The sequence below is a fragment of the Dromiciops gliroides genome, chromosome 1, assembly GCF_019393635.1.
Source record: "Dromiciops gliroides isolate mDroGli1 chromosome 1, mDroGli1.pri, whole genome shotgun sequence".
In the NCBI taxonomy this organism is placed as follows: domain Eukaryota; kingdom Metazoa; phylum Chordata; class Mammalia; order Microbiotheria; family Microbiotheriidae; genus Dromiciops; species Dromiciops gliroides.
Window position 1 is genome coordinate 173,251,019 of NC_057861.1, and position 27,408 is coordinate 173,278,426.

The window sequence follows — 27,408 nt, forward strand, 5'->3', positions numbered from 1 at the left end:
TGGTGACGTTAGCCTTTCTGCCTCCTCCCCTACCCCGCCTACCTCCACACGCGCGCTGTGGCGCGCGCTTAAGAGAAAAGAGGCTAGCGGGTCGTGGGTGAGAGCAGGATGAGCATGCGCAACAGCTCGAGGAAGGCGGGGTTGGCGGCGCTAGGAATCCGTATGCGCGGGCGCGCAGGTGCGCGCACGGGGCGGGGGGGTGGGGGGGGTCGCCGGCCCCGGGTGGAGGGGGCGGTTCCTCGAGTGTCAAGGGCCGGCTGGCGGGCAGGCGGGTGGCAGGTGCCGCCGCCGCCGCCGCGGCCGCAGCGTTCACCTCCTCTTCCTCCTCTTCCTCCTCTGCCTCCTCCTCCACCTCTTCTAGCTCCAACGGCGATGAGCAGGATCCCGGCGGCCACCGCACCTACTTGCTGCCTGTCACCCGGAGCTTCCCGGTCCGAGTCCGGCCTCCTCCTCGTCCCGCAGGCCCCCGCGGCGCGGCACTGCCCCTGAAGAGGAGCGGCGGCCTCCCGGCCTCTCCCCGGTCCTCCAGGGCCTGCGCTCGGGGGCCCCTTCCCTCCCCCGGCCCCCCCGCTGTCCTCAATGTCTCCCCGGCGGGGAGGGGGCTGCCTTGGAGACGCGCTGAGCAGTCCCCCCCGGCGGCCCCCCCGCAGTAGCAGCAGCAGCGGCAGCAGCCCCGGCAGCAGTAGCAGCGGCCCCCGCGGCGCCCCGCCTCCGCCCCCGGCCCCGGCGGCGGTGGCGGCCTGGAGGAGCCGCCCCCCAGCCGCCGATCCCCGAGCCTCGCAGCCCCCGCCGCCCCGCAGCCGCGGAGAGAGCGGCGGGCGCCCCCCGGGGAAGATGAAGGCGGAGGGGGCAGATAACTCCATGATCAACCTGTCGGTGCAGCAGGTCCTGAGTCTCTGGGCCCACGGGACGGTGCTGAGGAACCTAACGGGTAAAGTCAGCGCCCCCCACCCGCCCCAGGGGAGCCCGGGTGGCCCAATCCAGAGGGTGGGGACGGGGGACAGCAGTGTTGTCCCGCTTCTTGCCTTGTTCATAACCTATCTCCCTCACCCCACTATCACTTTTCCTTAGGGCAGGGGATCTTCCCCTGACCCCCTTTATGGTCTTTTCTAAAAAAAAAAAAATCACCATTGGATTCTTTTGTGTTTTATTTTATGCATTTAAAAACATTCAGAGAGAGTGATCCATAGGCTTCAACAGACTGCCATAGGGGTCCACGAAGGAAAAAAAGAAAGAAAAAAAAAGAATAAGAACTTCTTAGCGTAAAAAGGAATTAACCGCCCCCTTCCCCTTATTTCTCGCCTTCCTCTCCCCAGTTGTATGGCAGATTTCCAGTCTTGAAAAGTAATAATAATAATTAATGATTATAGCAACATTTAAATAGCACTCTAAGCTTTGCAGAGCGCTATGTATTTATTCTTATTTGATCTTCACTACAATACCTTGAAGTAAGTTCTATCATTATTCTCATTTTAGAGATGAGGAAACTGAGGCAAACAAAGGTTAAGCCAGGGTCACAAAACTAGTAAGTATCTGAGGCAGGATTTGAACTCTGAGCTTTGACTCTTAAGTCTATCTAGCATTGTCTACTTCTAGTGAGATGTATTACTCTATGTGGTCTTTACAGCTGAGAATCTTAATTACCTACCCTAGTCCCATTTTCCCAGCCCCTATTCGTTTCCTTAAATAGTGTAGGGAGGCGTTTGTGGTTCACCTCTTTGGGGCATCTTAAGAGTTGTTTAGTCTCTGTAGTACTCCTAATAGTTTTAGTTATACATGGGAATTATTATTAGTGACTGAAGTTCAAAATAAGTAGCTTTCTGTTTCCACATATCTCTTCTTAGTGTTGCATTTGTGGCGGGGTGCAGGTGTAGAAGAATAGATTTTTTCCTTTTCAAATCTTCTCAAGTAATATAATGGAACTTAAAGCATAGCAAGTTTTCTGGTTTTTCAACAGTTTATCTTGCTCATGATGTTGATATCTAATTAATTAGACTACAGTGGAAGCAGTGCTGGGATGGCTAATGAATATGCACATTATCTAGAAAGGGTGATCAGACTTAACCATATGTGATTGTGGTATATAATTTTCATTATCTAGGACAATGAAGTTTGAACCCATATTATTTTAAAGCACAATAACTTGAACTACATACTTTTGCCTTTCAATCTAGAAGTAGTGGTGGAGGGTCTTCCCCTCTACTCCCTTTGAAATTTAATATTACCACATTATTGTTGCTTTATGATTCTACACTTTTTAGAAATTAGTTTAACAATATAATAATGAAGATAAATATATAATATGTCTAAATGGGAATTAGCTTAGTTTTGTGCAGTGTAATATGAAAGTCATTGCTTTTTGTTAATGTGCACATTTTAAAGCTTTTTTTTCATTAAAAAAGGAAGAAATAATGATAGCTATGTGCTTAGCAATATAAGTGATCTTAGATCCAAAATTATTTTAAGTACAAGTCAGTACCTCTTTATGACTATTCAGGATCTGCAATTAAAAGAATAAACTTTAAAAGATAGGATTTAATTCTTGAAAATATCTTAGCTGTACTCTTATCTTTGTAGAACATTGGTATTTCAGAATGTTTGTGGGAAAAGGTAGCATCCTGATTCTTGAACACAAAACAAATAGATTTAATATTTGATATTATATGGAATTAAATTCCAGAGAGTGGATAGAGGAATTTGAAGTAAATTATAGACAAGCTTTCTTCGATTTGAAGTTAACAAATTGTTGGGGATTTTAGGTTACCCATTCAGCTCAATTGCTTCACTTTGTAACTATGGTGTTAAGAACTGAATGTCTTTGGGCAATTTGGCATTAAGATAATAACTGGTTTTTATAATCTTAAGCTACATTTAAGGAAAAGCCGCATGCTATTTTACCATTTAACTTTTAGTAAGAGCCACAACCTAAGGAGAACCATATGAACCAAACTATTACAGATTTCTTCTTCTCTTTCTGCAGGGTTTGATATAAATGTCAAATGTTTTGTCTTCATCCACAGTTTAGATATAGGTAACTTCATTTTTCTGGAAATTAACTGAGGAATTAAAAAGAAAAGAGAAAATAGGTCTCTGAACAACCAAAATATATGATTAGTCTTTCTGTGGTCTTCAACCCAGAACCTGTTTAGTCTTTCTTTACACACAATTTTAACAAACTTTATTATGTGATTTCATTAGACTAAAAGCAGCATGTGAGATAGCCCAGGAGGACTGCTATAGACCAACACATCACCAGCAATATGAAGTGACATGTGATTACAAGATAGGGGGTGCGTATGATTATAAATTTAGAGCTGGAAAGGCCCTCAGAAATCAGCTAATTCAAGTCTCTTATTTTACAAATGAAGGAACTGAAGTCCAGGGAGGGCAAGTGACTTGCCCAAGGCCACATAAAGAGAGCCACACCAATATAATTCCAGTCAAGATCCTCTTACTCCAAATTCAGTATTTTTCCCATAGTACTTTGCTTCCTCATGATTGCAAAAGGCAAAGAGATTTAGAACCATTAACTGGACAAATAGACTTAAAGATTTCAATAGGTTCTGAAAGTGTAATTATGTAATTATAATTAGTATTTAAAATGACCCTGAGTCATCAGTTAAATTTAATATATTCTGTTTAAGAAGGCAAAGTAGTATATAAAACATTTTTAGAAAGAGTGTCATCTCAAGAGGTTAGCAAATAAGCTAGCTGAAATTGCTTATTTTATAAGGTTTTGGATTGGGATCGAGAGGAAGAATTTACTGAGCATGTATTTATATACATTCATGACTGAATTATTAGCATATCTCAAGTGGTTTAAAATATATTTAGAAAACAGTAAATTATTTATCATTTTGTCTCAACACATTTAAAACATTGAGTCTTTGGTAATAGTTCACATTTATGAAGCACTGTCCTTAAAATAATGCTGTTAAGCAGGAAGGCAAGTATTAGAACTTTTTTATACAAGAGGAAACTGAAGTTGAGAAGTAAAATGCTTTGACTAAGTTAACACAGATAATAAATGTTGGACCCTAGATTCAAACTTGGTTCTATCACATTTTCCACTCTATCAGTGGTTTCTAAGTTTTGAGTTTGTGGATTCTGGTGAAGCTAGAGAATCTATTTTCCACAATATCTTCCTTCTCCCCCAATAACTGGCTGTTATACATATTTATACATATATACATATCATGCAGAATTAAAAGGTTGAAGAGAATGAGAACCATTTGACTCTACCACGTTGAGTATCATAATCTTGAGTAATACAACAAAATAGTTTATTTGAATACTGTTGATACACATCAGTTCATGTATCAAATACAAACACAGTGTCACTAAACTTGTACAATATGAAAACTACTATATTAAGAAATAACTAACTTAAAATATTTACATAAGCACAGGATGATTGATGAAAAAGTATTATTAAGCATTTATCATGTGCTAAGCATTAAGGATGCAAATATAAAAACAAGATAGACACACTAGTAGTTAGTATAGGTCTCCTAAGAACTCTAGTGGTGAGGGAACTATAGAAATTAATCCAGCATTTTACAGTATTATTTGAAATTCTCCCCATTAAAACATCCAAAATAAGTCTGGTTAAGTTGAAGCATCCAGGGGTTATCCACTGTATAATTTTAAAAGCCTGCTTTAATAATTCTTTGTTTTATTTAATTCCCGACACAATAAAAATTATATGCAACTTTCAGGTCCTAGGATTGTGATGAGCAGTGTCAGCTTCTTAGTTCATAGATGGCATCAGTTCCTTTGAAAATAGTTTTCATTAGGGGCAGCTAGGTGGCGCAGAGGATGGAGCACCAGCCCTGGATTCAGGAGGACCTGACTTCAAATTCGGCCTCAGACACTTGACACTTACTAGCTGTGTGACCATGGGCAAGTCACTTAACCCCAATTGCCTTACCAAAAAAAAAAAAAGAAAAAAAAAAGAAAAGAAAAAAGAAAATAGTTTTCATTGATTGAAAACAGTACCTTTCAAATTTTCAAATCACAATTTGATGTCTTAAGTTACAGTTTAACAAATCTGAAAATTTTAAGTTTCAAATAAATACAGTTCAGTAACATTATTTTAGCTCTTGCTAATTCTCAAAAGTTATTAGTGAGTTTCTTTCTGAGTTGTTAGTGGGATTGCTCACACTGATGAAAATATGGTTCTTTGAAATAAATTACAAAAAATGTTAGTTATATTTCGGAATAGTATGTTAATCAAACAATCTGGTTAATATCTAGACACTATATGTTCTTAATATTTGATCTCATCCACCAATGCAGAATGTAACCCATCCATATATTCTCACTTTGTTGTGATTCATATTCATGTTCTTGCATAAATCCTTAATAGAGAATGTACTCAACACACTAGAGAACTTCCTCTTGAGTCTTTTAATATTGTATGAATTCCAATGCAGTCCTTGGCTTGTCCATTGCTTCTCTTTCGCGCTCTCTGACTAATTCAACTCCTTTTTAGCTCATACATGGCTTTGGTGGATGTTTTTTCAAGTCACTTCGTGTGTGCAAATCTTCTTTGGTAACATGCTATATTCCAATTTAAAAACTACCTTGAGAATGCCCATCAGGTAGGGAATAGCTAAACAAGCTGTGGTATATGATGGTGATTGAATATTATTCTGCTATAAGAAATGGCAAGCAGGATGATTTCAGAAAGGCCTGTAAAGACTTGCATGAACTGATGTATAGTGAAGTGATTAGAACCAAGAGAATGTTGTACGCAGAGATAGCAGTATTGTTTGGTGAAGAACTGTGAATGACTTAACTATTCTCAGCAATACCTTGATCCAATACACTCCCAAAAAACTAATGATGAAGCATACTATCCACCTCCAAAGAGAGAACTAATATTGATTGAACATAGATTAAAGCTTGCTAATTTTCACTTTCTTTCTTTTTTTTCCTTTGTTCAAGTATTTTATACAAAATGACTAATATTGTCATGTTTTTACATAATCACACATGGTATAACCCATATCTGTTTGCTTACCACCTCAGGAAGGGGAGTGGGAAAGGAAGGGCGGAAGGATAAAATTTGGAACTCAAATCTATAAATAAAAATATGATTAAAACAACAATATAAAGGTTTAGTTAGAGAATCTTAAAAAAAAAAACCCCAACACCTGAGTCTTTTTTGTGTGTGTGTGTGGGGGGGCAGTGAGTGTTAAGTGACTTGCCCAGGGTCACACAGCTAGTAAGTGTCAAGTGTCTGAGGCTGAATTTGAACTCAGGTCCTCCTGAATTCTAAGGCCAGTGCTTTATCCACTGAGCCACCTAGCTTCCCCCAACCTTGAGTCTTTCTATATCAGGCAGTTTAATAGTATGGTATATAGAGTGCTAGACCTAGATTAAGAAAGATCTAAATTGTAATCTAGCTCCAGACCAGCTGTGTGACCCTGAACAAGTCACTTAACCTATATCTACCTCAGTTTTCTCATTTGTAAAGAGAGGTTAATAATAGCACCTGCCTCCCAAAGCTATTATGTGTATAAAGTGAGATAATATTTGTAAGGCACTTAGAATGTTATCTAAATACTAGTTATTATTTCCATTGACCTTTGGGTCCCTTGTAATTTTGATTCTTTTGAGATTGTAGTGTTTTATCGTTGTTCCAAAAAAAAACAGTGTTAAAGAGGTGAATGTTGGTGGCAGGGAACAGTTTAGGACCTGAAATCTCTCCTTCATTTTTTTTAGTTATAGAGTTAATCAGTCAGCTAAAACTGAACCTCAATTCCAATTGATTTTTTTTTCTTAATCCCAACAGCATGACAACAGAATGACAAAATTAGCATCCAAAAACATCTGGACTAGATTGCTTTTTACCTCATGGTCTGCTAAGCTCAGTGTACATAAAAATACATTTTAAAGTGATTTTATTAAAAAATTTTCAATAATAAAAATAAATCTGTTATCTCTCCTTCCCATCTACCTCCCCCCTTCACTACCCCAACCCTGCCATTGGAAAAAAAGAAAGAAAACAAAACTCTTGTAACAAATATGCACAGTCAGGCAAAAAAAATTCTTGTCTTAACTGTATCCAAAAAATGTCTCAGTCTTCACCCAGAGTCCATCACTTCTCAGCCAGGAAGGAAGTAGTATGTTTTATCAAAAATCCCCAGGAATGATGGTTGGTCATTAATCACAATTGGTTGTGACTTTTCAGAATTTATTTACTGATTGACTAAATCTAGTAAATTCTGGGCCTTACAAAAATAGGCTGGGTCTATAGATTTATATGCATTTCATAGTCTTGGTAAAATTCATTTTTCACTCATATGGTATTTCCAATATGCAAAATGCCCTTTCTTTTTTATTTGGGCATGGTATTAATTAAGAATGTCAAGTCATGTGCCGGGCCTTGATGCAGTCAGCACAATGTCATTTGCAATCAGAAACACCTAGAGAATCTTACCATCCATCCATATGATACACTTCTCTAGATTATGCTTTATATCTTTCATGATAGTGGCAAATACCATTCCTGGTTTTATGCCTCACTTCACGTTGATGATTAGAAGATTGTTGAACAATTATTTTTGTGGTTTCATTTAACTCATAATGTACCCAATAATTATAACAGATAACAATAGTTTAACATACTTCAGAAAATCATGGTTTCTTGAGTTTGGGCAGTCTGTCAAACAGCTCAGAAAGCAACCCATCTATAATCTAGGAGATAAGGCTGAGAAAAGCTGCAGTTAAAATATATAGTATTCTTGAACTATAGTTATTTGAAAAATCATAATTTTAAAATGTGTTAAATTGTAATTTAAGGAACATTGAACTAAGGACCTGGCTTTAAACTCAAGATTTTATTTTTATAATAAAGCCTTTCTAATTTCTAATCCATTAAAATTATCTGCCTGAACCACCCAGTTTGAAAGCTACTGCTTTCAAGTAACAATGGGAACCATCTTAAAGGAGCCCAGGAGACCTAGAGTCTTTACATAGTCTGATCTATTTTTTGATCAACAGATTTTAAGTGCAGGGGAATCTTGTGTTCTTTACATTTTATTTTTTGTTCAGTTGTTGAAGTTGTGCTCTATTTGAAAGATTAATATGTGAATATATGTTTTATTCTCATGTGTTTATTAAGGACACAGAAGTTTGTGTAGAAATAGATGATTTCATTATGATTTTTTTGAGATATAAGAGGATATGGGTCAGTAGTACCTAGTGTAATTGAAAGAACTAGCAGATTGCTGAGACATTGTCAGGGAACCCTAAGGGATAATAGTTAGTCAGTAAGCATTTATTAAGAGCCTACCATGTGCCCAGGTCCTGTGTTAAACACTGGTAATAGAAAAAGAAGCAAAAGACAGTCCTTATCCTGAAGGATTTCACAGTGTAATGAGGATCTCACAATTTAATGGGAAATAGGAAAAGTGCTACAGAACTAGAACTAGACAAGGAGGATTATTATTTTTTTTTTTTAAGAGAAGAGGCTTGGATTCAGGAGGACCTGAGTTCAAAGCCAGCCTCAGACACTTGACACTTACTAGCTGTGTGACCCTGGGCAAGTCACTTAACCCTCATTGGCCCGCAAAACAAAACAAAACAAAACAAAAAGTTATACTGTTAATAAATCAACTGAAACTGAACTACAATTCTAGTTGATTTTTAAAACATTTCTATATGTGGGTTTTTTTTGGGGGGGGGCAACAGGGTTAAGTGACTTGTCCAGGGTCACACAGCTAGTAAGTGCCAAGCATCTGAGATCGAATTTGAACTCAGGTCTTCCTGAATCCAGGGCCAGTGCTTTATCCACTGCACTGCCTAGCTGCCCCCTCTATATGTGTTTATTGAAAATATAAAGACATTATTGCCTGCAACGTCCTGAGTTATAGCCTTATTTCTGTAATGGTTAAACTTAAATTCATATTCTGGTAGTTAACTTGGGTTTTGATTGTTTAATTATTGGATGTATAAAAACAGTAATTTCAATGTTTATTGTGGGATAAAGCCTTATTACTTCAATAAACCTGACCTGTGTAAAAAAAAAAAAAAGCAAAAGAAATATTCCTCATTTAAAAACTTCTTATACACATAATCTCCAACTACTACTCAGGTTCTAAAAGTTTTTATTTCTGTTTTTTTAGTAAATCATCTTTTAAATTTAGAATTTTTTCTTACAAAAGCTATATGACAAAAGCTTTTTTAAAAAAAACATATTTTACTTGGAAAGTATGATATTTTACTATTAGTACTATGGAACCAATGTTTTGCTTGAGAAAATGCATTTATTCTTTTTTTTAAAAAATTTTGCGGGGCAGTGAGGATTAAGTGACTTGCCCAGAGTCACACAGCTAGTAAGTGTCAAGTGTCTGAGGTCAGCTTTGAACTCAGGTCCTCCTGATTCCAGGGCCAGTGCTTTATCCACTGTGTCACCTAGCTGCCCCCAAAATGCATTATTCTTAAAATTTGCCATACCAGAAACATTTTCCCTTTCTGAAATGATATCAGAAACTTGCTACTTCCTTAACCTATAAGATCAGGGATTATACTAGCTCCTAGTTATTGGTGATGACATTCAAGGACAGCATAGGGTCAAGAGTAGAAAGAGAAATAAGGTCAGAAACTCTAGGGAATAATTAGATAAATCAACAGTGTGGTGTAGTGAAAAAGAACACTGGTCTTACAATCTGGAGAGTTGAGTTCAAGTTCTAGTCTTAAAACTCAGGAGCTCTGAAACTTTGTACCTCAGTTTTTTCATCTGTAAAATGGAGATAACTGGCAATATTGCAATATTGTAAGGAAAAAGTACCCGTAAGCTTTAGAGGGCTATATAAATACGAGTTTTCCCCTTTTCTTTTTAAATTTAATTTTATTTATATGTATATATCTATCTTTTTCCTACAGATTTATATATGTAAAAACCATACTATGCATACTTTTATTTATCAGTTCTTTCTCTGGAGATAGATAGCATCTTCCTTTGTCCATCCTTTGTAGTTGATTTGTGTATTTATAATACTAAAGATAAATTAGTAATTCACAGTTGTTCTTTGAACGATATTGCTATTACTTCATATAACATTTTCTTGGTTCTGCTCATTTCACTCCATTATTTCATGTAAGTCTTTTCATTTTTTTCTAAAATCAGTTAGCTTCTCTTTTCTTAGAGTTTTTCCCCTTTTAAAAAAGATTGTGTGTGTGTGTGTGTGTGTGTGTGTGTGTGTGTGTGTGTGTGTATGTGTGTATGGGGTGGGGTTTCAACCTTTTACTAATAAAGCATCTCCCCCCAAGCCTTTTCAATGAGTGAGTATTCACCTTTTTAGGTTTAGAGACTGATAACTTGGTTTTCTTTTTTTTTTTTAAGTCAAATTAGCTAATAGCTTAACTATTTTATTGTTTTTTAAAAAGTAGTTAATTATTATCATCATTATCATTATCATCATCTTTCGGTTTTGTTACTTGAATTTAATTTTCAGAATTTCCATTTTGTTTATTTGGGGGTATTTGTTGGTTTTCTAGATTTTAAGTTTCATGTCCATTTTTTTTATCTGTTCTTTTGTCCGTTCATTGATGAAAGTATATGGAATGTGTTGGTGTGTTGTCTCATTGCCATTACCTTTAATGAAATTATTGATTATTTCTATTATTTGTTCTTGGACTCACTCATTCTTTAAAGTTATTTAGTCTTCAATTAATTTTTAATCTTTGCTTCAAAGACCCTTTACTGAAAGCAATCTTTAATACATTATGGTCAGTAAAAATATGCATTTAATATTTCTGCTTTTCTGCATTTTTGTGAGTTGTTGTTTTTTTTTGTTTGTTTGTTTTTGTTTTTTTTGTTTTTAGTGAGGCAATGGGGGTTAAGTGACTTGCCCAGGGTCACACAGCTAGTAAGTGTTAAGTGTCTGAGGCCGGATTTGAACCCAGGTACTCCTGACTCCAGGGCTGGTGCTCTATCCACTGCGCCACCTAGCTGCCCCTTTGTGAGTTTTTTAATGCCTTTATACATGGTCCCTTTTTGTGAAGGTACCATATACATTTGAGAAATAGGTATATTGCTCTTTATTTAATATTCTCCAGAGTTCTAACAAATCCAACTCTTCTAAAATTCTATTTACATCCTTCATTTCTTTTTTTTTTTTTTTATCTTTTGAATAGATTTATCTGGGGGCAGCTGGGTGGCGCAGTGGATAAAGCACCAGCCCTGGATTCAGGAGTACCTGAGTTCAAATCCGGCCTCAGACACTTGACACTTACCAGCTGTGTGACCCTGGGGAAGTCACTTAACCCCCATTGCCCCACAAAAAAAAAATTAAAATGAATAGATTTATCTAGGATTCAGAGTGGTAAATTGAGGTGCTCTACCATTATAGTTTTACTATTTCTCTCTGTAATCTATTTAACTTTTCCTTTAATAAATTGAGTGCTGTACCATTTGGCATATATGTTTTGTATGGCTATTTGTTCCCTCTAGTACCTTTTGGCAAAATGTAGTTTTTCTGTTTATCTCTTTTAATTAAGTCTGTTTTTGCTATTGCTTTGTCTGAGATCTGATTCTTACCCCTGCCTTTTCTGTTTCAGCTGAAGTATAATACATTCTGCACCAAACTCCTGTTTCAACACTGTGTTTATCTTTCTGTTCTAAGTGTGTTTTTTGTAAACAACATATTGTTAGATTCTGGTTTCTAATCTATTCTGATATTCTTTTCCTTTTTATGAGTGAGCTTATTTACACTCACAGTTATGATTGCTACTTGTGCATTTCCCACCATCTTATTCTCTTATACTTTTCCCAACCCCTTCTTTAAGAGTTTTTTTTTCTTCTTCTGACTGATCCCTCCCTTGATATACCTTCCCTTTCAATTCTCCCTCCCTTTCTTTCCTTTAACTGTTTCTTCGTCTTTCCCTATTGGGTAGGATATATTTCTGTACCCAGCTAATTCTATGTGTGCGAGTGTGTGTGTGTATGTGTATTCCTTCCTTTGACCAGTTCACATGAGAGTGAGATTCAAGTGTTACCCTCTCCTTCCCTCCTTCTTCTATAGACTTCCATTTTTGAACTTTATGTATGTGAGATAATTTCCCCCCTCCCTTCCCTTCTCTTCAAGAATATTCCTTTTCCCCACCTTTTCTATTTTTTTTTCAAGATCGTAAAAAAAAAGTTACTCCCAGACCCTCTGTCTAATATAACTCCCTCTATGACCTCTGATGACAATAACTTCTGATGGGGCTACATGTATCATCTCCCCATATCAGCATGCAAACAATTGAACCTTGTTTAGTCTTTTTATGCTTTTCTTGACTCCTGTGTTTGTTGCAGTTTCTATTTAGCTCTGGTCTTTTTCTTATAAATGCTCAGAAATCCTTTTCTGAGGAAATGGAAGTTTATTTTGTTAAAGGTTCAGTTATCTCTAGGATTATACTCATTTTTGCTCGGCAAATTATTTCTGGTTGTTAAACATTTATACTTTGCCTTCTGGAATGTTGTATTCCATGTTCTCTGCTCCTTTATAGTGGGTGTGTAATCCTTACTATGTCTCTTCAGTAATTGAATTTTTCTGAATGGTTAAAAGAGATTTTTTTTTTGACCTGGATTTTGGCTATAATGGTAATAAGAATTTTCATTTGGAAATTTCTTTCCATAGGAGATAAGTGGATTCTTTCTGTTTCTACTTTGCCTTCTTGTTCTGAGAGGTCTGAGAAGTTTTCATTTATGGATTCTTGAAATATGAAATTTGGCTTTTAAAAAAATTTTGGTCATAGTTTTCAGGTACTCCACTGATTCTTAAATGACCTCCCCTTGATTTATTTTCTTGGTCAGTAATTTTTGCTATGAAACATCTCACATTTTCTTTTCTTTTTCAGTCTTTTGACTTTGTCTTAATATTTCTTGATGTCTTGTGGAGTCATTAGCTTCTCATTGTTCTATTCTCATATCCAGAATGCTATTTTCTTGGGTAAGGCTTTATACCTTTGGTTACAGGCTATTCTCCTTTTATATTTTTCTTTCCCAGGTCTAATTTCTTATCCCATTTTTTCTATACTTTTTTATTTAATAATTTTTAGTTGTTTTAAAAATTCCTGAGAACTTTGGTAGGACTTGTACGTATATAAGTTGAATTTTTCTTTGAGTCTTTGTAGTCACTTTGCTTTATGGTCGTTTTCTTCTTTGTTTCTTGAGCTTTCCTGATACTATAAATACTATTTATGATAGGATTCTTTTTGTTTGTTTCTCATTCTTCTAGCCTACTTCTTGACTTTGGAGTTTTATGTTAATTTTGGATTCTGTATACTTTTGGGGAGAGTGTCTGGTGTGGGCTTTGGCCCTTTTATTTCCTGTGATATTTTCATAGCTCTAGCTGGGACCTATAAGCCGTCATTACTCCTAAAGTGATGTAATAGGGATGAAGTCGGCTTGCTGTCTTCTTAGTCTAAGTTCTACAAGTTCATGATCCAGGTTTAGGTCTTTTTGCTTCTCCCTGGTTAGATATTTAAGTAGACTCTTGCTGGACTCATGAACTATAGAGCCTGAGAACCTCTGGAGGTTCAGAGTGACTGAACTGCGTGCTCCCCTTTGATCTGAGACTCCAACTCTGTTTATTCCACTATAGGCTTCTTTCTTCCTTAGGCCGGAGGATAGAACTAAGTCACTGATTTGCTCCTGGGATTAAAGCCACACAGCTGCTGTTTGCTTCTGAAATTCATCCTTGATCAGTTCACAGGTAGTGTACTGATTACTAATTTTTTTGCCACCCCCTTTTGCAGATCCTAACCCCCCCTTCAGTTCAGCCTGCTACTAAGGTGCCAGATTTTTTTGTACTTACCTATTCCTGGACCCTGAGCTTGTTCAAGCATTTCTTGTGATCTTTTCCTGTCAAAGTGCTCCCCTTCTTGGTGCACATTTTTAGCTCTCTTTAAGTTCCTAGGCACAGGCGCATGTTTTCCTGGCCAGACCCCAAGGGGTCTATGGACCTATCTCTCTTTCTGTCTCCCTTAGCCTCCGTGGTCCAAAAAATGACTCACATAGCTTTTCCTTGACTTTCTCAGCCAGAAATTGGTCTGGTGTGTCTTTTAGTTATTTATGGAGGAAGTTTGGTGGGGGAGCTAGAAGTGTCTGTTACTTGCAACTTTATAGAACATAACTACTGCAAATGATGAGGATTGACTATTCATAGTGGCAAACAACATGTATTGTTATACATATATTATTTAATTTGATCCAAAAAACTCTGAGGTAAATACTACAAGGTATAATAGTTACATAACCCAAATGCTGAATTAGTACCTACAAACTTTTAAAAGAGCCAAAGGATGACCTCAGTGGAAAGAAACTGATAGGAATCGCACAGAATGAGATGGCATGAATGGGCTGTGAGCTCCATATTTATGAGTATCCACTGATGCTGTAACAGAGATGGAAAAGAGGAGGTGGAGTCAAGATGGATGAACTTTTTCCATTGACTAGTTACTAAATAGTATATCATAGTCTTAAAAAGAGGCATTCTTCATTAACAGCTTTTTGTGTGGATTCTTAGGTTGAACTCTTGAGTAGTTGCATGGTTCATTTAGAAGAATTTGTAGTATTCTAGGACACAATGCTAGAGGATCTCACCAACTATAGGGAATCCTTCTTTTATTTAGATTTTACACTGGCCACAGAAACAACTACTTTCACAAATTGGGACAATGATCTCAAGCCCTACACTTTAGACTCAAGAGAGTAGACTTCACAGAATTCCTGATTCTACCCTTCCCTAAGTACTTTTGTCCTTCATATAAAATGCACTGTTATTTAATTACTTTGTATATATTTATATTAATGTTACTTTTATGTATGTGTTTGAGTTTATGTGTGTGTACACACACACAGACACACAGACACCCCTGATTAGAATGTAAGCTCACTGGGAATAGACTGTTTCTTTTAGTTGCATCTCTAGAACCTAGCACTGTTTTAGCATGTGGTAGCTTATAAAATACTTGTTGATTAATTGAATTGCATCTTAAACGAAGAGAAGTTAGGAAGAAACCTATTCTAGGCATGGGTGGCAGCCAGTACTAAGACACAGAGATAGGAAATGGAATGCCATGTGTGAGGAGAAGGCCCTTTTAGCCTCATAGATGGGAAATAGAATTCACTGTTGAAAAGATAGATTGTAGTCAGTAGTATAGGACTTTAAAAGCTAAACAGAAGGATTTATATTTTATCCAAGTGACAATAAAAAGACACACAAGTTGATTGAATAGAGGAGTCACATGGTCAGATCTTAGTTTAAAGAAAAATTACTTTGGCAGCATTTTCTAAGATATATTGATATAGTGAGAGTTTGAGGCAGAGAGACCAAGTAAGAAGTTGTTATAATAATCTAGGTTAAAGGTGATAAGAGCCATAACTAAGGTGTTAGCTGTAAGTGGAGAGCAGGGCTAGTATGTAAGAAATGTGGAGGTAGAAAAAGCAAGATTTGGCAACTGATTGGGTATGTAGGTTGGGCAGATTGAGGAATTGAGGATAATGCTTAGGTTATGAACTTGGGAGAGTGGAAAGATAGTGGTATCTTCGGCAGAAATTGGAATGTTTGGAAGAGGGGGAAGGTTTTGGAGGAAAGATAGTGTGTTAAGTTTTGGACATGTTTAGCTCTGGTATATCTACTTTAAAATATCCAATTGACAGTCAACGATTTGTAATTGAAAGTCAGGGTAGAGACTGGGGTTGAATATATATTTCTTGGAGTCATCTTCATAGAGATAGTTAAGCTCATGGGATCTGTTGAGGTTCTGAGTATGGAGAGAGAAGAGAAGATGACCTAATATAAAACATTGGGGAACACTTGCAGTTAAGGGATATGATAGGGATAATGGGTCAGCAAGAGACTGAGAAGGAGTAGTCAGACAGGAAGGAAAAGAAATACAAGAGGATAATGTTGCAAAAATCCAAGAGAGGAGAAGACATTCAAGAGGGAGAGGATGCACAGCAGTATCAAATGCTGATAGGTTTAGAGCAGATAGTTTTAGAAGGATGAATGTTGAGAAAAGACTATCAGATTTTGTACTGAAGAAATCTTTGATAACTTTGGAGAGAACAGTTTCAGTTAAGTGATTAAGTCAAAAGCCAGGTTACAAAGGTTTGAGGAGTGAATGAGAGGATAAGTGAAGGTTGTGTGTATAGACAACTTTTTCAAATAGTTTGAGAAAGTAAGGATCATAGCTTGAGGTGATGGTAGGTTCTAGTGAAGATCTTTTTCTTTTTTCCCCACTTTTTTCCTTTTTTAAAAAAAATATTTCACCCAGTTACATGTAAAAACAATTTTAACATCAATTTTTAAAACTTTGTGCTCCACTTAATAGTTGTGTGACCCTGCAAAAGTCAATTAACTCTCATTGCCCAGCCAAAAAAAAGAGAAGACATTGTGCTCCAAATTCTCTTCCCTACTCCCTCCCTGCAACCCCTGAAGAAGGAAAGCTATTCAATATAAGTTATATATGTGTAGTCATGCAAAACATTTCCATATTAGTCAGGTTGTGAAAGAAAACAGACAAAAAACATCTCAAGAAAAATAAACTAAAAAAATGTTGCTTCAGTCTGTATTCAGACACCATCAGTTCTTTATCTAGAGGTGCATTGCATTTTTCATCATAAGTCCTTCAGAGCTGTCTTGGATCATTGTATTCCTGAGAATAGCAAAGTCCTTCACAGCTGATCATCTTACAGTATTGCTGCTACTTTGTATACAGTACATTTCACTTTGCATCACCTCATGTAAGTCTGTCTAGGTTTTTCTGAGAGCGTCTTGCTCATCATTTCTTATAACACAATAGTGTCCCATCATAATCACATCCCCAAATTTGTTCAGCCATTCCCCATTTGATGAGCATCCCTTCAATTTCAAGTTCTTTGCACCAGAAAAGATCTGCCATAAATATTTTTTGTATGTATAGATCCTTAAACGTTTTGGGTTTTATCTCTTTTTGAATACTGATATAGTAGTGGTATTACTAGGTCAAAGAGTGTTCGTGGTTTTATAACCCTTTGGCCATAGTTCCAAATTGCTTCAAGCCGGCCGAGTTGAACTCCAGTCAGCGTCTGTCTGTGCAGCGCAGTCAGGAGACCAGCAGAGCAGGAAAAAGGATCCCACTTCCATTCTCTCCTTGCCTTTTAAGCTCGCACCCCGGAAGTCGAGTGCTTATCAGTCAGTCTGGCGTGCGTAGCTCATGCCGTTGGTCTCCTCCCCGAAAGGGTGGTCCTTAAAAAAACTGGCGTCTCTCCATTGTCGCTAACCGACTGTTAAAACTTTTTACCACACTTTACAGAATATTTAGATCAGTTTAAAATTCCACCAAAGGTGCATTAATGTCTCATTTTCCTCATATCCCCTACAGCATTTATCATTGTCTTCTGCTGTCCTATTATCCAATCCAGTAAATATGAGGTAGTACTCCAGAATTGTTTTTTTGTTTTTGTTTTTTGTTTTTGTTTTTTTGCAGGGCTTTGAGGATTAAGTGACTTACACAAGGTCACAAAGCTAGTAAGTGTCAAGTGTCTGAAGCCAATTTTGAACTCAGGTCCTCCTGAATCCATGGCTGGTGCTTTATTCACTGTGCCACATAGTTGCCCCCTCCAGAATTATTTTGACTAGCATCTTTCTAACCAATTGTGAGTTAGAGCATTTTGTCATATGACTATAGATAGCTTTGATTATTTAATCTGAAAACTATTAATATCTTTTGATCATTTATCAATTGGGGAATTGCTCTTATTTCAATAAATATTTCTCTGTTCTTTAAATGTTTGAGAAGTGAGTCCTTTATTAGACAAACTTGCTTCAATTTTTTTTCATAGTTACTATTGCTAACTGTATTTCTCTCCATCCTATTCCCTCCCCATGGAATTTACTCTATTCTCTATATCCTTTCACACTGTCCCTCCTCAAAAATGTTTTGCTTCTAACTTCCCCCTCTTCCAGTTTGCCCTTCCTTCTATCACAACCCCCATCACCTTCCCCTCCTACTTTCCTGCAGGATAAGATAGATTTCTATACCCAATTAAGTGTGTATGTTATTCCCTCTTTGAGCCAATTATGATGAAAATAAGTTTCACTCACTCCCTGGCACCTCCCCATCTTCCTCTCCACTGTATAAACTCTTTCTTGCTTCTTATATGTGAGATACTTTACCCCATTCCACCTCTCCCTTTCCCTTTTGCCCAGTGAATTCCGCTCTTATCCCTTAATTTCATTTTTTAAAGACAGCATCCCTTCATATTCTACTCACATCTGTGTCCTCTGTCTAAATACACTACATCCAGTTGCCCTAATAATGAGAAAGTTTTTACAACTATCATCTTCCCATGCAGGAATGTAAAGAGCTTAACCTTTTAATATCCCTTATGATTTCTTTTTATTGTTTACCTTTTTATGCTTCTCTTGAGTCTTGTATTTGAAAGTTAAATTTTCTATTCAGCTCAGGTCTTTTCATCAGGAATGCCTGAAAGTCCTCTCTTTCTTGAATTCCAATTTTTTTCCCCTTAAGGATTACAATCAGCTTTGCTGGGTAGATAATTCTTGGTTGTAATCCCAGTTCCTTTGCCTTGTGGAATATCCTATTCCAAGCCCTCTGATCCTTTAATGTAGAAGTTGCTAAATCTTATGTTATCCTGACTATGGCTCCACAATGCTTGAGTTGTTTCTTTCTGGCTGCTTGTAGTATTTTCTCCTAGACCTTGGAGCTCTGTAAATTGACTATAATATTCCTGGGACTTTCCATTTTGGGATCTCTTTCAGGAGGTGATCAGTGGATTTTTTCAATTTTTATTTTACCTTCTGGTTCTAGAATATCAGGAAAATTTTTCCTGACAGTTTCTCGGAAGATGATGTCTAGGTTCTTTTTTTTTTTTTTTGATCATGGCTTTCAGGTAGTCCAATAATTTTCAAATTATCTCTCCTGGATCTATTTTTTTGGTCAGTTGTTTGTCCAATGAGATATTTCACATTGCCTTCTACTTTTTCATTCTTTGGTTTTGATTTATAGTTTCTTGATTTCTCATAAATTCATTAACTTCCATTTGTTCAATCCTAATTTTTAAGGAATTATTTTCTTCAGAGAGCTTTCATACCTCCTTTTCCATTTGGCCAGTTTGACTTTTCAGGGCATTCCTTTCCTCATTGACTTTTTGTACCTCTTATACCATTTGGCCTAATCTGTTTTTAAGGTATTATTTTCTTCGTTATTTTTTTGTGTCTCCTTTACAAAGATGTTGACATTTTTTTCGTTATTTTCTTGCATCACTCTCGTTTCTCTTTCCATTTCTTCCTCTACCCCTCTTACCTTATTTTAAAAATCCTTTTTGAGTGCTTCTGTGGTCTGAGACCAATTCACATTTTTCTTAGAAGCTTTGCATGTAGGAGCTTTGACTTTATCTTCTTCTGAGGGTATATTTTATTCTTCCTTGTCACCATAGAAACTTTCAGAAGGTTTTTCCTGTTTGCTCATTTTCCCAGCCTATTTCTTGACTTTTAATTATTTGTTATAGTGGGGCACTGCTTCCAGGCTGGAGGGTGTACTTCCTCAAGCTTCAGGGGGGTTGTGTAGCTGTTTTCAGTGATTCTTCTAGGAATTTGTAAGTTTTTTATTCTTCCAAGGTGGTATGATTAAAGGAGAAGTATGTTTACCACTCTCCTGTCCTGTGCTCTAGTCTTCAAGCAAGCATAGGCCTGCTTTTCTGCCCTGGAACTATGAACAGAGTCCTGCTCCTGTGACTGCAAGCTCTTTTGTGCTTGTGCTCCTCTCCCACCTTGGATGGCCACACAAAACTGTGACCTGGATGGGTGTATGAGAAAAACAACAGAGTCTTGCCTTGGTGCTAGCAAAGAGACTTCTATAATCTCCTTCTGGCCAACTGTTCAACCTCCTTACCATCTGTGGGTTAAGAGTTACAGAAGCAGTTGCTGTTGCTGCTGATTCAGAGGCTCCTGTGGACTGCTCTTGGTTTGCTGGGGCTGGGGCTGAGCTGGCTCGGCCTGTGCTGGCCTGCACTCTACTTTCACCCTGGTACAACAGACCTTTCCTGCCAACCTTCTAAGTTGCCTTTAGCTGGAGAAGTATTTCACCCTGTCCTTTCGTGGGTTCTGCTGTTCCAGGAATTGTCTTATGACATTATTTGAAGGTATTTGGAGGCATCTTGGGGAGAGCTCAGGCAAGTCTCTGTCTTGAGCAGTGACAGCATAAGAAGTCAAGGCATACAAGAGCAGAGAATATTGTAGTGTTGCTATTCTAACTATTGGGTTGAGGTTGGAGGTGAAGTCAGAGCAGTGGTTATACCCTGAGAAAGTATGAAGAGGTGGAGAAATTAGAAGGCTTGGTGCAGCTTGAAGAATAGGTAGAATAGATGGAATGAAGCAGGTGGAATAATTTTATACAGGACATTATTAGACTTTCTAATTAGGGAAGTAGAATATTTATGGGTAATATTGAGCTCTAATATGTGAACATCTTTGTGTGGCTGTGTGAAGTGAAAAAGTAAGTCACGACATTTAAGGAGACTGAGGAATTGTGAGAGTCAGGAGCTTGAAGGAGTATCAAAATGGATATTAAAACTCCCCTATTATAAGGGCAAGAATTGTGGAGAAGAAGGTAGTAAAGCCTGGTTCTAAACTTGAAAAATAAGGGAGAATGACCTAGGGAGCTATACAAATACCATAATTTGGATTGAGTGGGCTTCAGAAGAGCAAAGATTGCTGTGTGAAGGAGGTGAAGGGAGAGTCTAGAAGTTACAGTGGAGAGCAAGGAGTATTCTGACTCCTTTTCCAGGACCAGCATATCAGGGGCTTTGAGAGAAGGTATGGCCAGTATTAGAGTGAGGATACAGAGGGAAAAAAGTGAAAAATCCCTACTTCCCAGACTATATTTTAATGGGGAGAGACAACACGTACAAAGAGAAGTATCTGTAGAGTAAATATATGTAGAATAAATACATAGTAGTTAGGGAGGGGGCCACCAGTTGTGAGAATCAGGAAGAGCTTCATTTGGAAGCTGGTGGCTTAGATGTACTTTCGTGAATGTAAGGGATTCTGGAGTGCAGGTGAGGAGGAAATGCATTGCAAGCATGAGCTATAGCCAGTACAAAAGTACTGAAATGGGAGATAGTGCCATCTATGAGATAGTGCTATCTATAAAGAAATCAAGAAGGCCAGTTATGCTGGTCTGTAGAATTCGGGAAAGAGAATAATGTGGGATGTGGTTAGAAAGATAAATTGTGAAGGCCTTTAAGAGCTAAATAAGTGTTTTTACTATATGGCAGTAAAGCCCTTAGAGTTAATTGAGTTGGCAAATGACATAGTCATAACTGTGCTTCAGGAAAATCCATATGACAGCTATGTGGAGGATATATTGGAGTGGAGAGAGACTTGAAAGACCAAATAGTAGAGTATTTCACTAGTCTTTGTGAGAGGTAATGAAGGATGACCTGAACTAAGGTAGTGTCTATAAGTAGAAGAAAGGGCTCATATCTAAGAGAATTTCAGAGTTATAGGAAAGGTGAAATTTTGTTCCTCGTTTGGAATGTTGGGTGAAGGAGAGTAAAAAAGTTGAGAATACCACCCAGGTTATGAATCTGGGAGACTAGAAGAATGGAAGTGCCCTTGACAGAAAGAAGGAAGTTTGGCAAGAAGTGGCTTTGGTGGGGGAAGATAATAAATTCAGTTTTAGACATAACATAGTGAGTTTGATTTTTCCTGGATGTTTGGTTTGAAATATTCAACAGGCAATTGTTGATGTAGGGTTAGGTATTAGGAAAGATTCTGGCTAGATATATATGTCTGGATATCATTCTTATAGAGGTGATAGTTAAACTGATAAAGGGAAGTAGGGAGAGGGAAAGAGGCCAGTTATGCTGGGATGTTGTGCTCTTTTAATTCAGTGCCTGTTAATTCTGCTTCTATTTTCCTTTGATGTAGCAACCAGAACCAGGGGCTGTTAAAAGGGGAGAACAGATAGGATCAGAGGATTTTAGAGTTGAAATGAACCTTGAAGATAATTTAGTACAAACCCCTATTTTACAGTTATTCAGCAAGCATGTATTAAGTGCCTATTATGAATACGTATTACTTTGGGTCAGAATATAAAAATTACGATATAATTCTCCCATTTTAGTAATCATTTTTTTTGGTGGGGCAGTGAGGGTTAAGTGACTTGCCCAGGGTCGTACAGCTAGTAAGTGTCAAGTGTCCGAGGCCATATTTGAACTTAGATCATCCTGAATCCAGGGTCAGTGCTTTATCCACTGCACCACCTAGGTGCCCCCCGTAATCATTTTTAAAAAGGAAATTAAGCTAATTTGGCATAATCTGTCCTTAAAGAAACTCATGTTGATTCTTTGCTGTAGGTACAGGGGTAAAGGAAGAAAACTATATTTTGGAGACAAGCTTTGACAATATTATAGTTGGAGAAGAAAAAAAAACATAAGACTAATACTGCAATACTACTAGATACCAATTAATATTAATAATCTAATCCAAGCCAGTAAATATTTATTAAGTACCTACTGTGTGCTAAATCCTATGGATACAATAAAAAGAAAAACAGTCCCTACACTCAAGGAGTTTATAATCTAAAGGAGTGAAAAGCATGTAAAGGAAGGTAGGAAAGGGAGCAGGGAGACTAGGGGATACCTAGATTTTTGTTTCATGGAGTTGAAACCAAACAGGGTAGCAGATGTAGAGTGATGTGAGCCAAAAAGTCCAGTTTCTGTGCTCTATAAAAGTTATTTGGAGGTGTTTGGTACTCTACCATTCAGCCTTCCAATCAGGGGAAAGGAGGCTGGGGTGTGTGTGATGTCAAGACTTGAGTCAGCAGCTTGGTGATGAGATTTTTGTTGTTTTTCTTCAGTCCTTTTCAGTCATATTCTACTCTTCATGACCCCATTTGGGGTTTTCTTGGCAAAGGTAACTGGAGTGATTTGCCAATTTTGTATCTAGCTCATTTGAAAGGTAAGGAGGGGCAGCTAGGTGGCTCAGTGGATAGAGCACCGGTCCTGGAGTCAGGAGGACCCAAGTTCAAATCCGGTCTCAGACACTTAACACTTACTAGCTATGTGACCCTAGGCAAGTCACTTAACCCCAATTGCCTCACCAAAAAAAAAAAAAAAAAAAAAAGGAAAGAAAGGTAAGGAAACTGAGGTTTGGGAGGGGGTAGAAAGAAGTCCGGTCTTTCTTTGGGAAAAAAATAACATTTTAAAAATATCTAGGTTCTTACAGCTTGATACAGAATTATATGAAGGTAATCCAGAAGGGGAAAGCATTAGCAGCTGGAGGGACCAAGAAAAGTGAGATGACCTAAGTCTTACAGGAAACTAGGGAAACTAAGAGGCACAGATGAGGATCAGGCATTGGGGACAGCTCTGCAAAAGAGACTGACATGAAGCATCATATTTGAGGAACTGCAAAGTAGGCCAATATAGCAGTAGACAATCTGTGACAAGAACATTTTCCTTTTCTAAATGCTCCTTTAATAACACATTCTAGAATTTTATCAGGAATCAATGGCTTGTTTACTGGCTGATAGTTCGAAGAACCTTTGCTCTTCTTTGAAAAGAGTAACATTTGTTCATATGAAGCCCAGGGAGGTGAGAAAGAGCAACGAACCTGAAATATAAAGAATAGCCTGGTCAATAACAAGTGGGGGTAGACTTTTTTGCCATGGTGTTCTCCTGGAGACAGCATAAAATATATCCTAAGAAAAACTGATTTTATTCTCTCAAAGGGACAGTTATAACTGTGGGTTCCATTTCTAAAGAAGGACAGCATCATGTAAATCAACTGCAACAGTGACATAAAAGCAAAGCTATAAATATCTCTAATCATTAAAAATTGTTTTTAAAACACAATAAATTATTTAAAATTGACAAATTTGCTAGTATATGATTATACACTTCACTCCAACATATTATGTTAAATGATCTCCATTTCAAAAAGAACACTATGCAAAAGGCATAAGTAGAAGTATATAATTAAGGAATAATATAAACAAATGGTAAGGACTTGTAAGAATAAAGTCCCAAATAATGATTGGATCATAGATTTAAAATTAGACAGAAACATAGAGGTCATCTAGTCCAACCCCCTCATTGTACAGATGAGGAAAACCAGTCCAGAGAAGTTAAATGACTTGCCCAAAGTCACACAGGTTCTAGAGATAATAACAAAGCTGGGTTTGAGGAAAACAAGACATTTAAGCATTTAAATAAGCATTTTAAAAGCTATCTTCAACTGAAAAAGTGGGACAAAGAATGGGCCCCCTTTACTGTTTGTGGCAGATGGTGTAATGTTAACAGATGACAGAGAAAGCAGAACCGCACAAGTGCTGTTTGTTCTCTATTACCTAGAAATATGATTTTCAGACTTGAAATGATAGAATAAACATGGTTAAGAAGGAACTGGGATAGAAAGAACAATGACCGACTAAAATGGTGCTTTGCAGTATTCTTAATTTTATTGGTATAAGTATTCTTTCCACCCATGCATATTGAAACTTCTCCATGCTCTTTCATCCTTTGTGAATTGTACTTGTGTCCATGTTTTCCATAAACCCTCCACAGAGGAGGCTATGTATTGTAAGACTTCTTTTATCTCTTTTAATATCTAAATATTATTAATGTGACAATAAGGCTATCCATATCTAGTCTGTTATTCTTACTGTATGCCTAATCAATCTCCTTTACTGCTCCTGAATAAAAGATCCTTATAATGTATGTGAAGTGGCAGCAAATTAGTCTTTGTCCTTAGCATGTTACAACCCATTTGTATCCACCATGTATACAAATTTAGATTTTTAAAACTTTGATTTTCCAAGATCATGATCTTCTATGATTTGCAGTTATAAAGCTTGTATGGGAGAACATTGATGTTAAAGAAATGAATTGTGCAGCAGTGAGCAGTTAGAGATCAAAGAAAGTACTGTAAGGATTTCTCAATGAGAACCAGTCTGATGTCTTCCTAATTATCAATTTTTGGTCACTCTTATTGTTATCTTTTTTATTCAAGACACAGTGCTGGACTATTTTGTCAGGCTACCCCAGAAAATATCTAGGCAATTAAATTTTCTTTTCAAAGAAAGATCAGTCTTTTCTTCCCTCTCCCAAGCATCTTCCCTTCTGTCCCCTGGGTCTGTTGAGAAAGCCAGTTTGGGGGGTGGGAGAGGGGAAACCTCTGTTACAAACATATATGTCCAAGCAAAATAAATTCCTACATTGGCCATATCCAAAAAAAGTCTCAATATTTACTCTGAATCCATCACCTCTATTGGGAGGCGAGTAGCATGTTTCATCATGAATACTTTGAAATTGTGATTGGCGATTATGTTGATCTGAGTTCCTAAGTCTTTATGATATTGTTTTTGTTGTATAAATTATTCTTCTAGTTCTGATCACTTCACTCTGCATCAGCTCATAAGTCTTCCTAGGTTTCTATGAAATCATCCCCTTCATCATTTTTTCCTTTTCTTCTTCTTCTTCTTCTTCTTTTTTTTTTGGCGTGGGGCAATGAGGGTTAAGTGACTTGCCCTGTGTCATACAGCTAGTAAATGTCAAGTGTTTGAGTTCAGATTTGAACATTTGAACTCAGGTCCTCCTGAATCCAGAGCCAGTTCTTTATCCATTGCGCCACCTAGCTGCCCCCACCCATCATAATTTCTTACTGCACAATAGTATTCCATCAAATTCATTATACTGTAACTTGCTCAAACCATTCCCTAACTGATAGGCACTCCCTCAGTTTTCCATTCTTTTCCACTGAAAATAAAGCTACTTTAAGCAATTTTGTACATATAACACCTCTTTCTTTGATCTCTTTGAGGTCTAGACCTAGTAGTGGTATTGTTGGGTCAATGGATATACACAATTTAATAGCTTTGGGGCTAGTAGTTTCAAATTGTTTTACAGAATGGCTGGAACGGTTCATAATTTCATCAGTAGTGCATTAATATAACTTTTCCCATAGCCTCTCCAGAATTCGCCATTTTCCTTGTCTTTTTTGTTGGCTTTGCCAATCTGATGGATTTGAAGTGGTACCTCATAGTTTAAAAAAAATTACATTTGACTATTAGTGACTTAGAGTATTTTTCATGACTATTCATAATTTGAATTTCTTTCTCTGAAACTGCACATTTGTATACTTTCACCATTTGTCAGTTGTGGAATACAACTAATTAGATATTTACATGTTTTCTCCTGTATTAGAATGTATGCTCCTTGAGAGTAGGGACTGTGGGATTTTTTTGTTTTTATTTTTATTTATATCCCCAATACTTACCACATGGTAACCATTAAATAAATACTTCTTGATTTGACTATGTTATTGTTATAGCATCTACTATCATAGTATGATATTGAATATAGTATTACATTTGTACTCCCTGCATCCTTCATTTTCCCTCATCAAGCTTTCTATCACATAGCTGCCAAATTGACTTTCTAAAATCACAAATAGAACTCTCAGTATATTTCACATCATTTCTATATCCACCATAGCCCAGTCAAACTGGTCTTCTTGCTGTTCTTTGTAGGTTGTACTGCATATCCTGTTTCTTTGCCTTTTTACCCAGTATCCTTCATGCATAGAACATATTCCCTCCTCTCCAACTTTTCTCTTATTAATATTTACAGATGACATATTGGTATACTTAGAAAATCCCAGAAGTGTTCTAAGAAACTAATTCAGAAAAATTAAATGGTAAGGAAATTTTATTCTGGGTTCCTATAAAGTGTATAAAATATGTCTGGAAGCTAGCATATCAAGGCACAATACTTACAGCTAGAAAACATTTTTATAGAAATAAAAGAAGGCTTAACTATCTGGAAAGATAGATACTATTCTTGCTTAAACTGGGCCAATTTAAAAATGGCAATACACATTAAGTTAACTTGAATTTTTAATGCAATATTAGTTATGTTTCCAAGGGAATACCTCACAGAACTATACACAATATTAAAATGAATCGGGAGGAACAAAACAAAAGTTTCAAGGAAAATTAGACAGTGTATGAAGGAGACATTACCAGGCCTCAAACAAAACTGATACTGATTAAAAACAATAAATAATTGGAACAGACAAGAGAAAAAGGAACCAAAAACAAAAGCCCAATTTTTGATAAAGTCAGAAACAATTACTGAGAGACTGACTTTTTGACAACTCATAGAGAAACTAGAAAGCAATTTGATAGAAATTATAGGAAGGGGTACTTGACTTAGGGTCCGTGAACTTGTTTTTGGCTTCTCTTGTAATTCTGTGTAGTTTTATTTTATTCATTTAAAAGCAGTCTAAGAAGTGATCCACAGGTTTCATCAGACTACGAATGGGAAACCCCTCATAAAGGCTTCCAGGGATATTATCAAATACCTTTCAAAAGAAATTCTAATTATAAATGAGGATT

General features: G+C 37.1%; 1 protein-coding gene across 1 annotated transcript in view; it reads left to right on the forward strand.

Moving 5' to 3' along the window:
* Positions 1-579: 579 nt before the first annotated feature.
* The window catches only part of TMEM170B (transmembrane protein 170B), a 39,152-nt gene continuing 12,323 nt past the window's right edge, over positions 580-27,408 (forward strand). The window contains exon 1 of the mRNA XM_043971756.1: positions 580-931. Within this exon, the coding sequence (XP_043827691.1) occupies positions 580-931 (352 nt within the window). The remainder of the gene's footprint in view (positions 932-27,408) is intronic.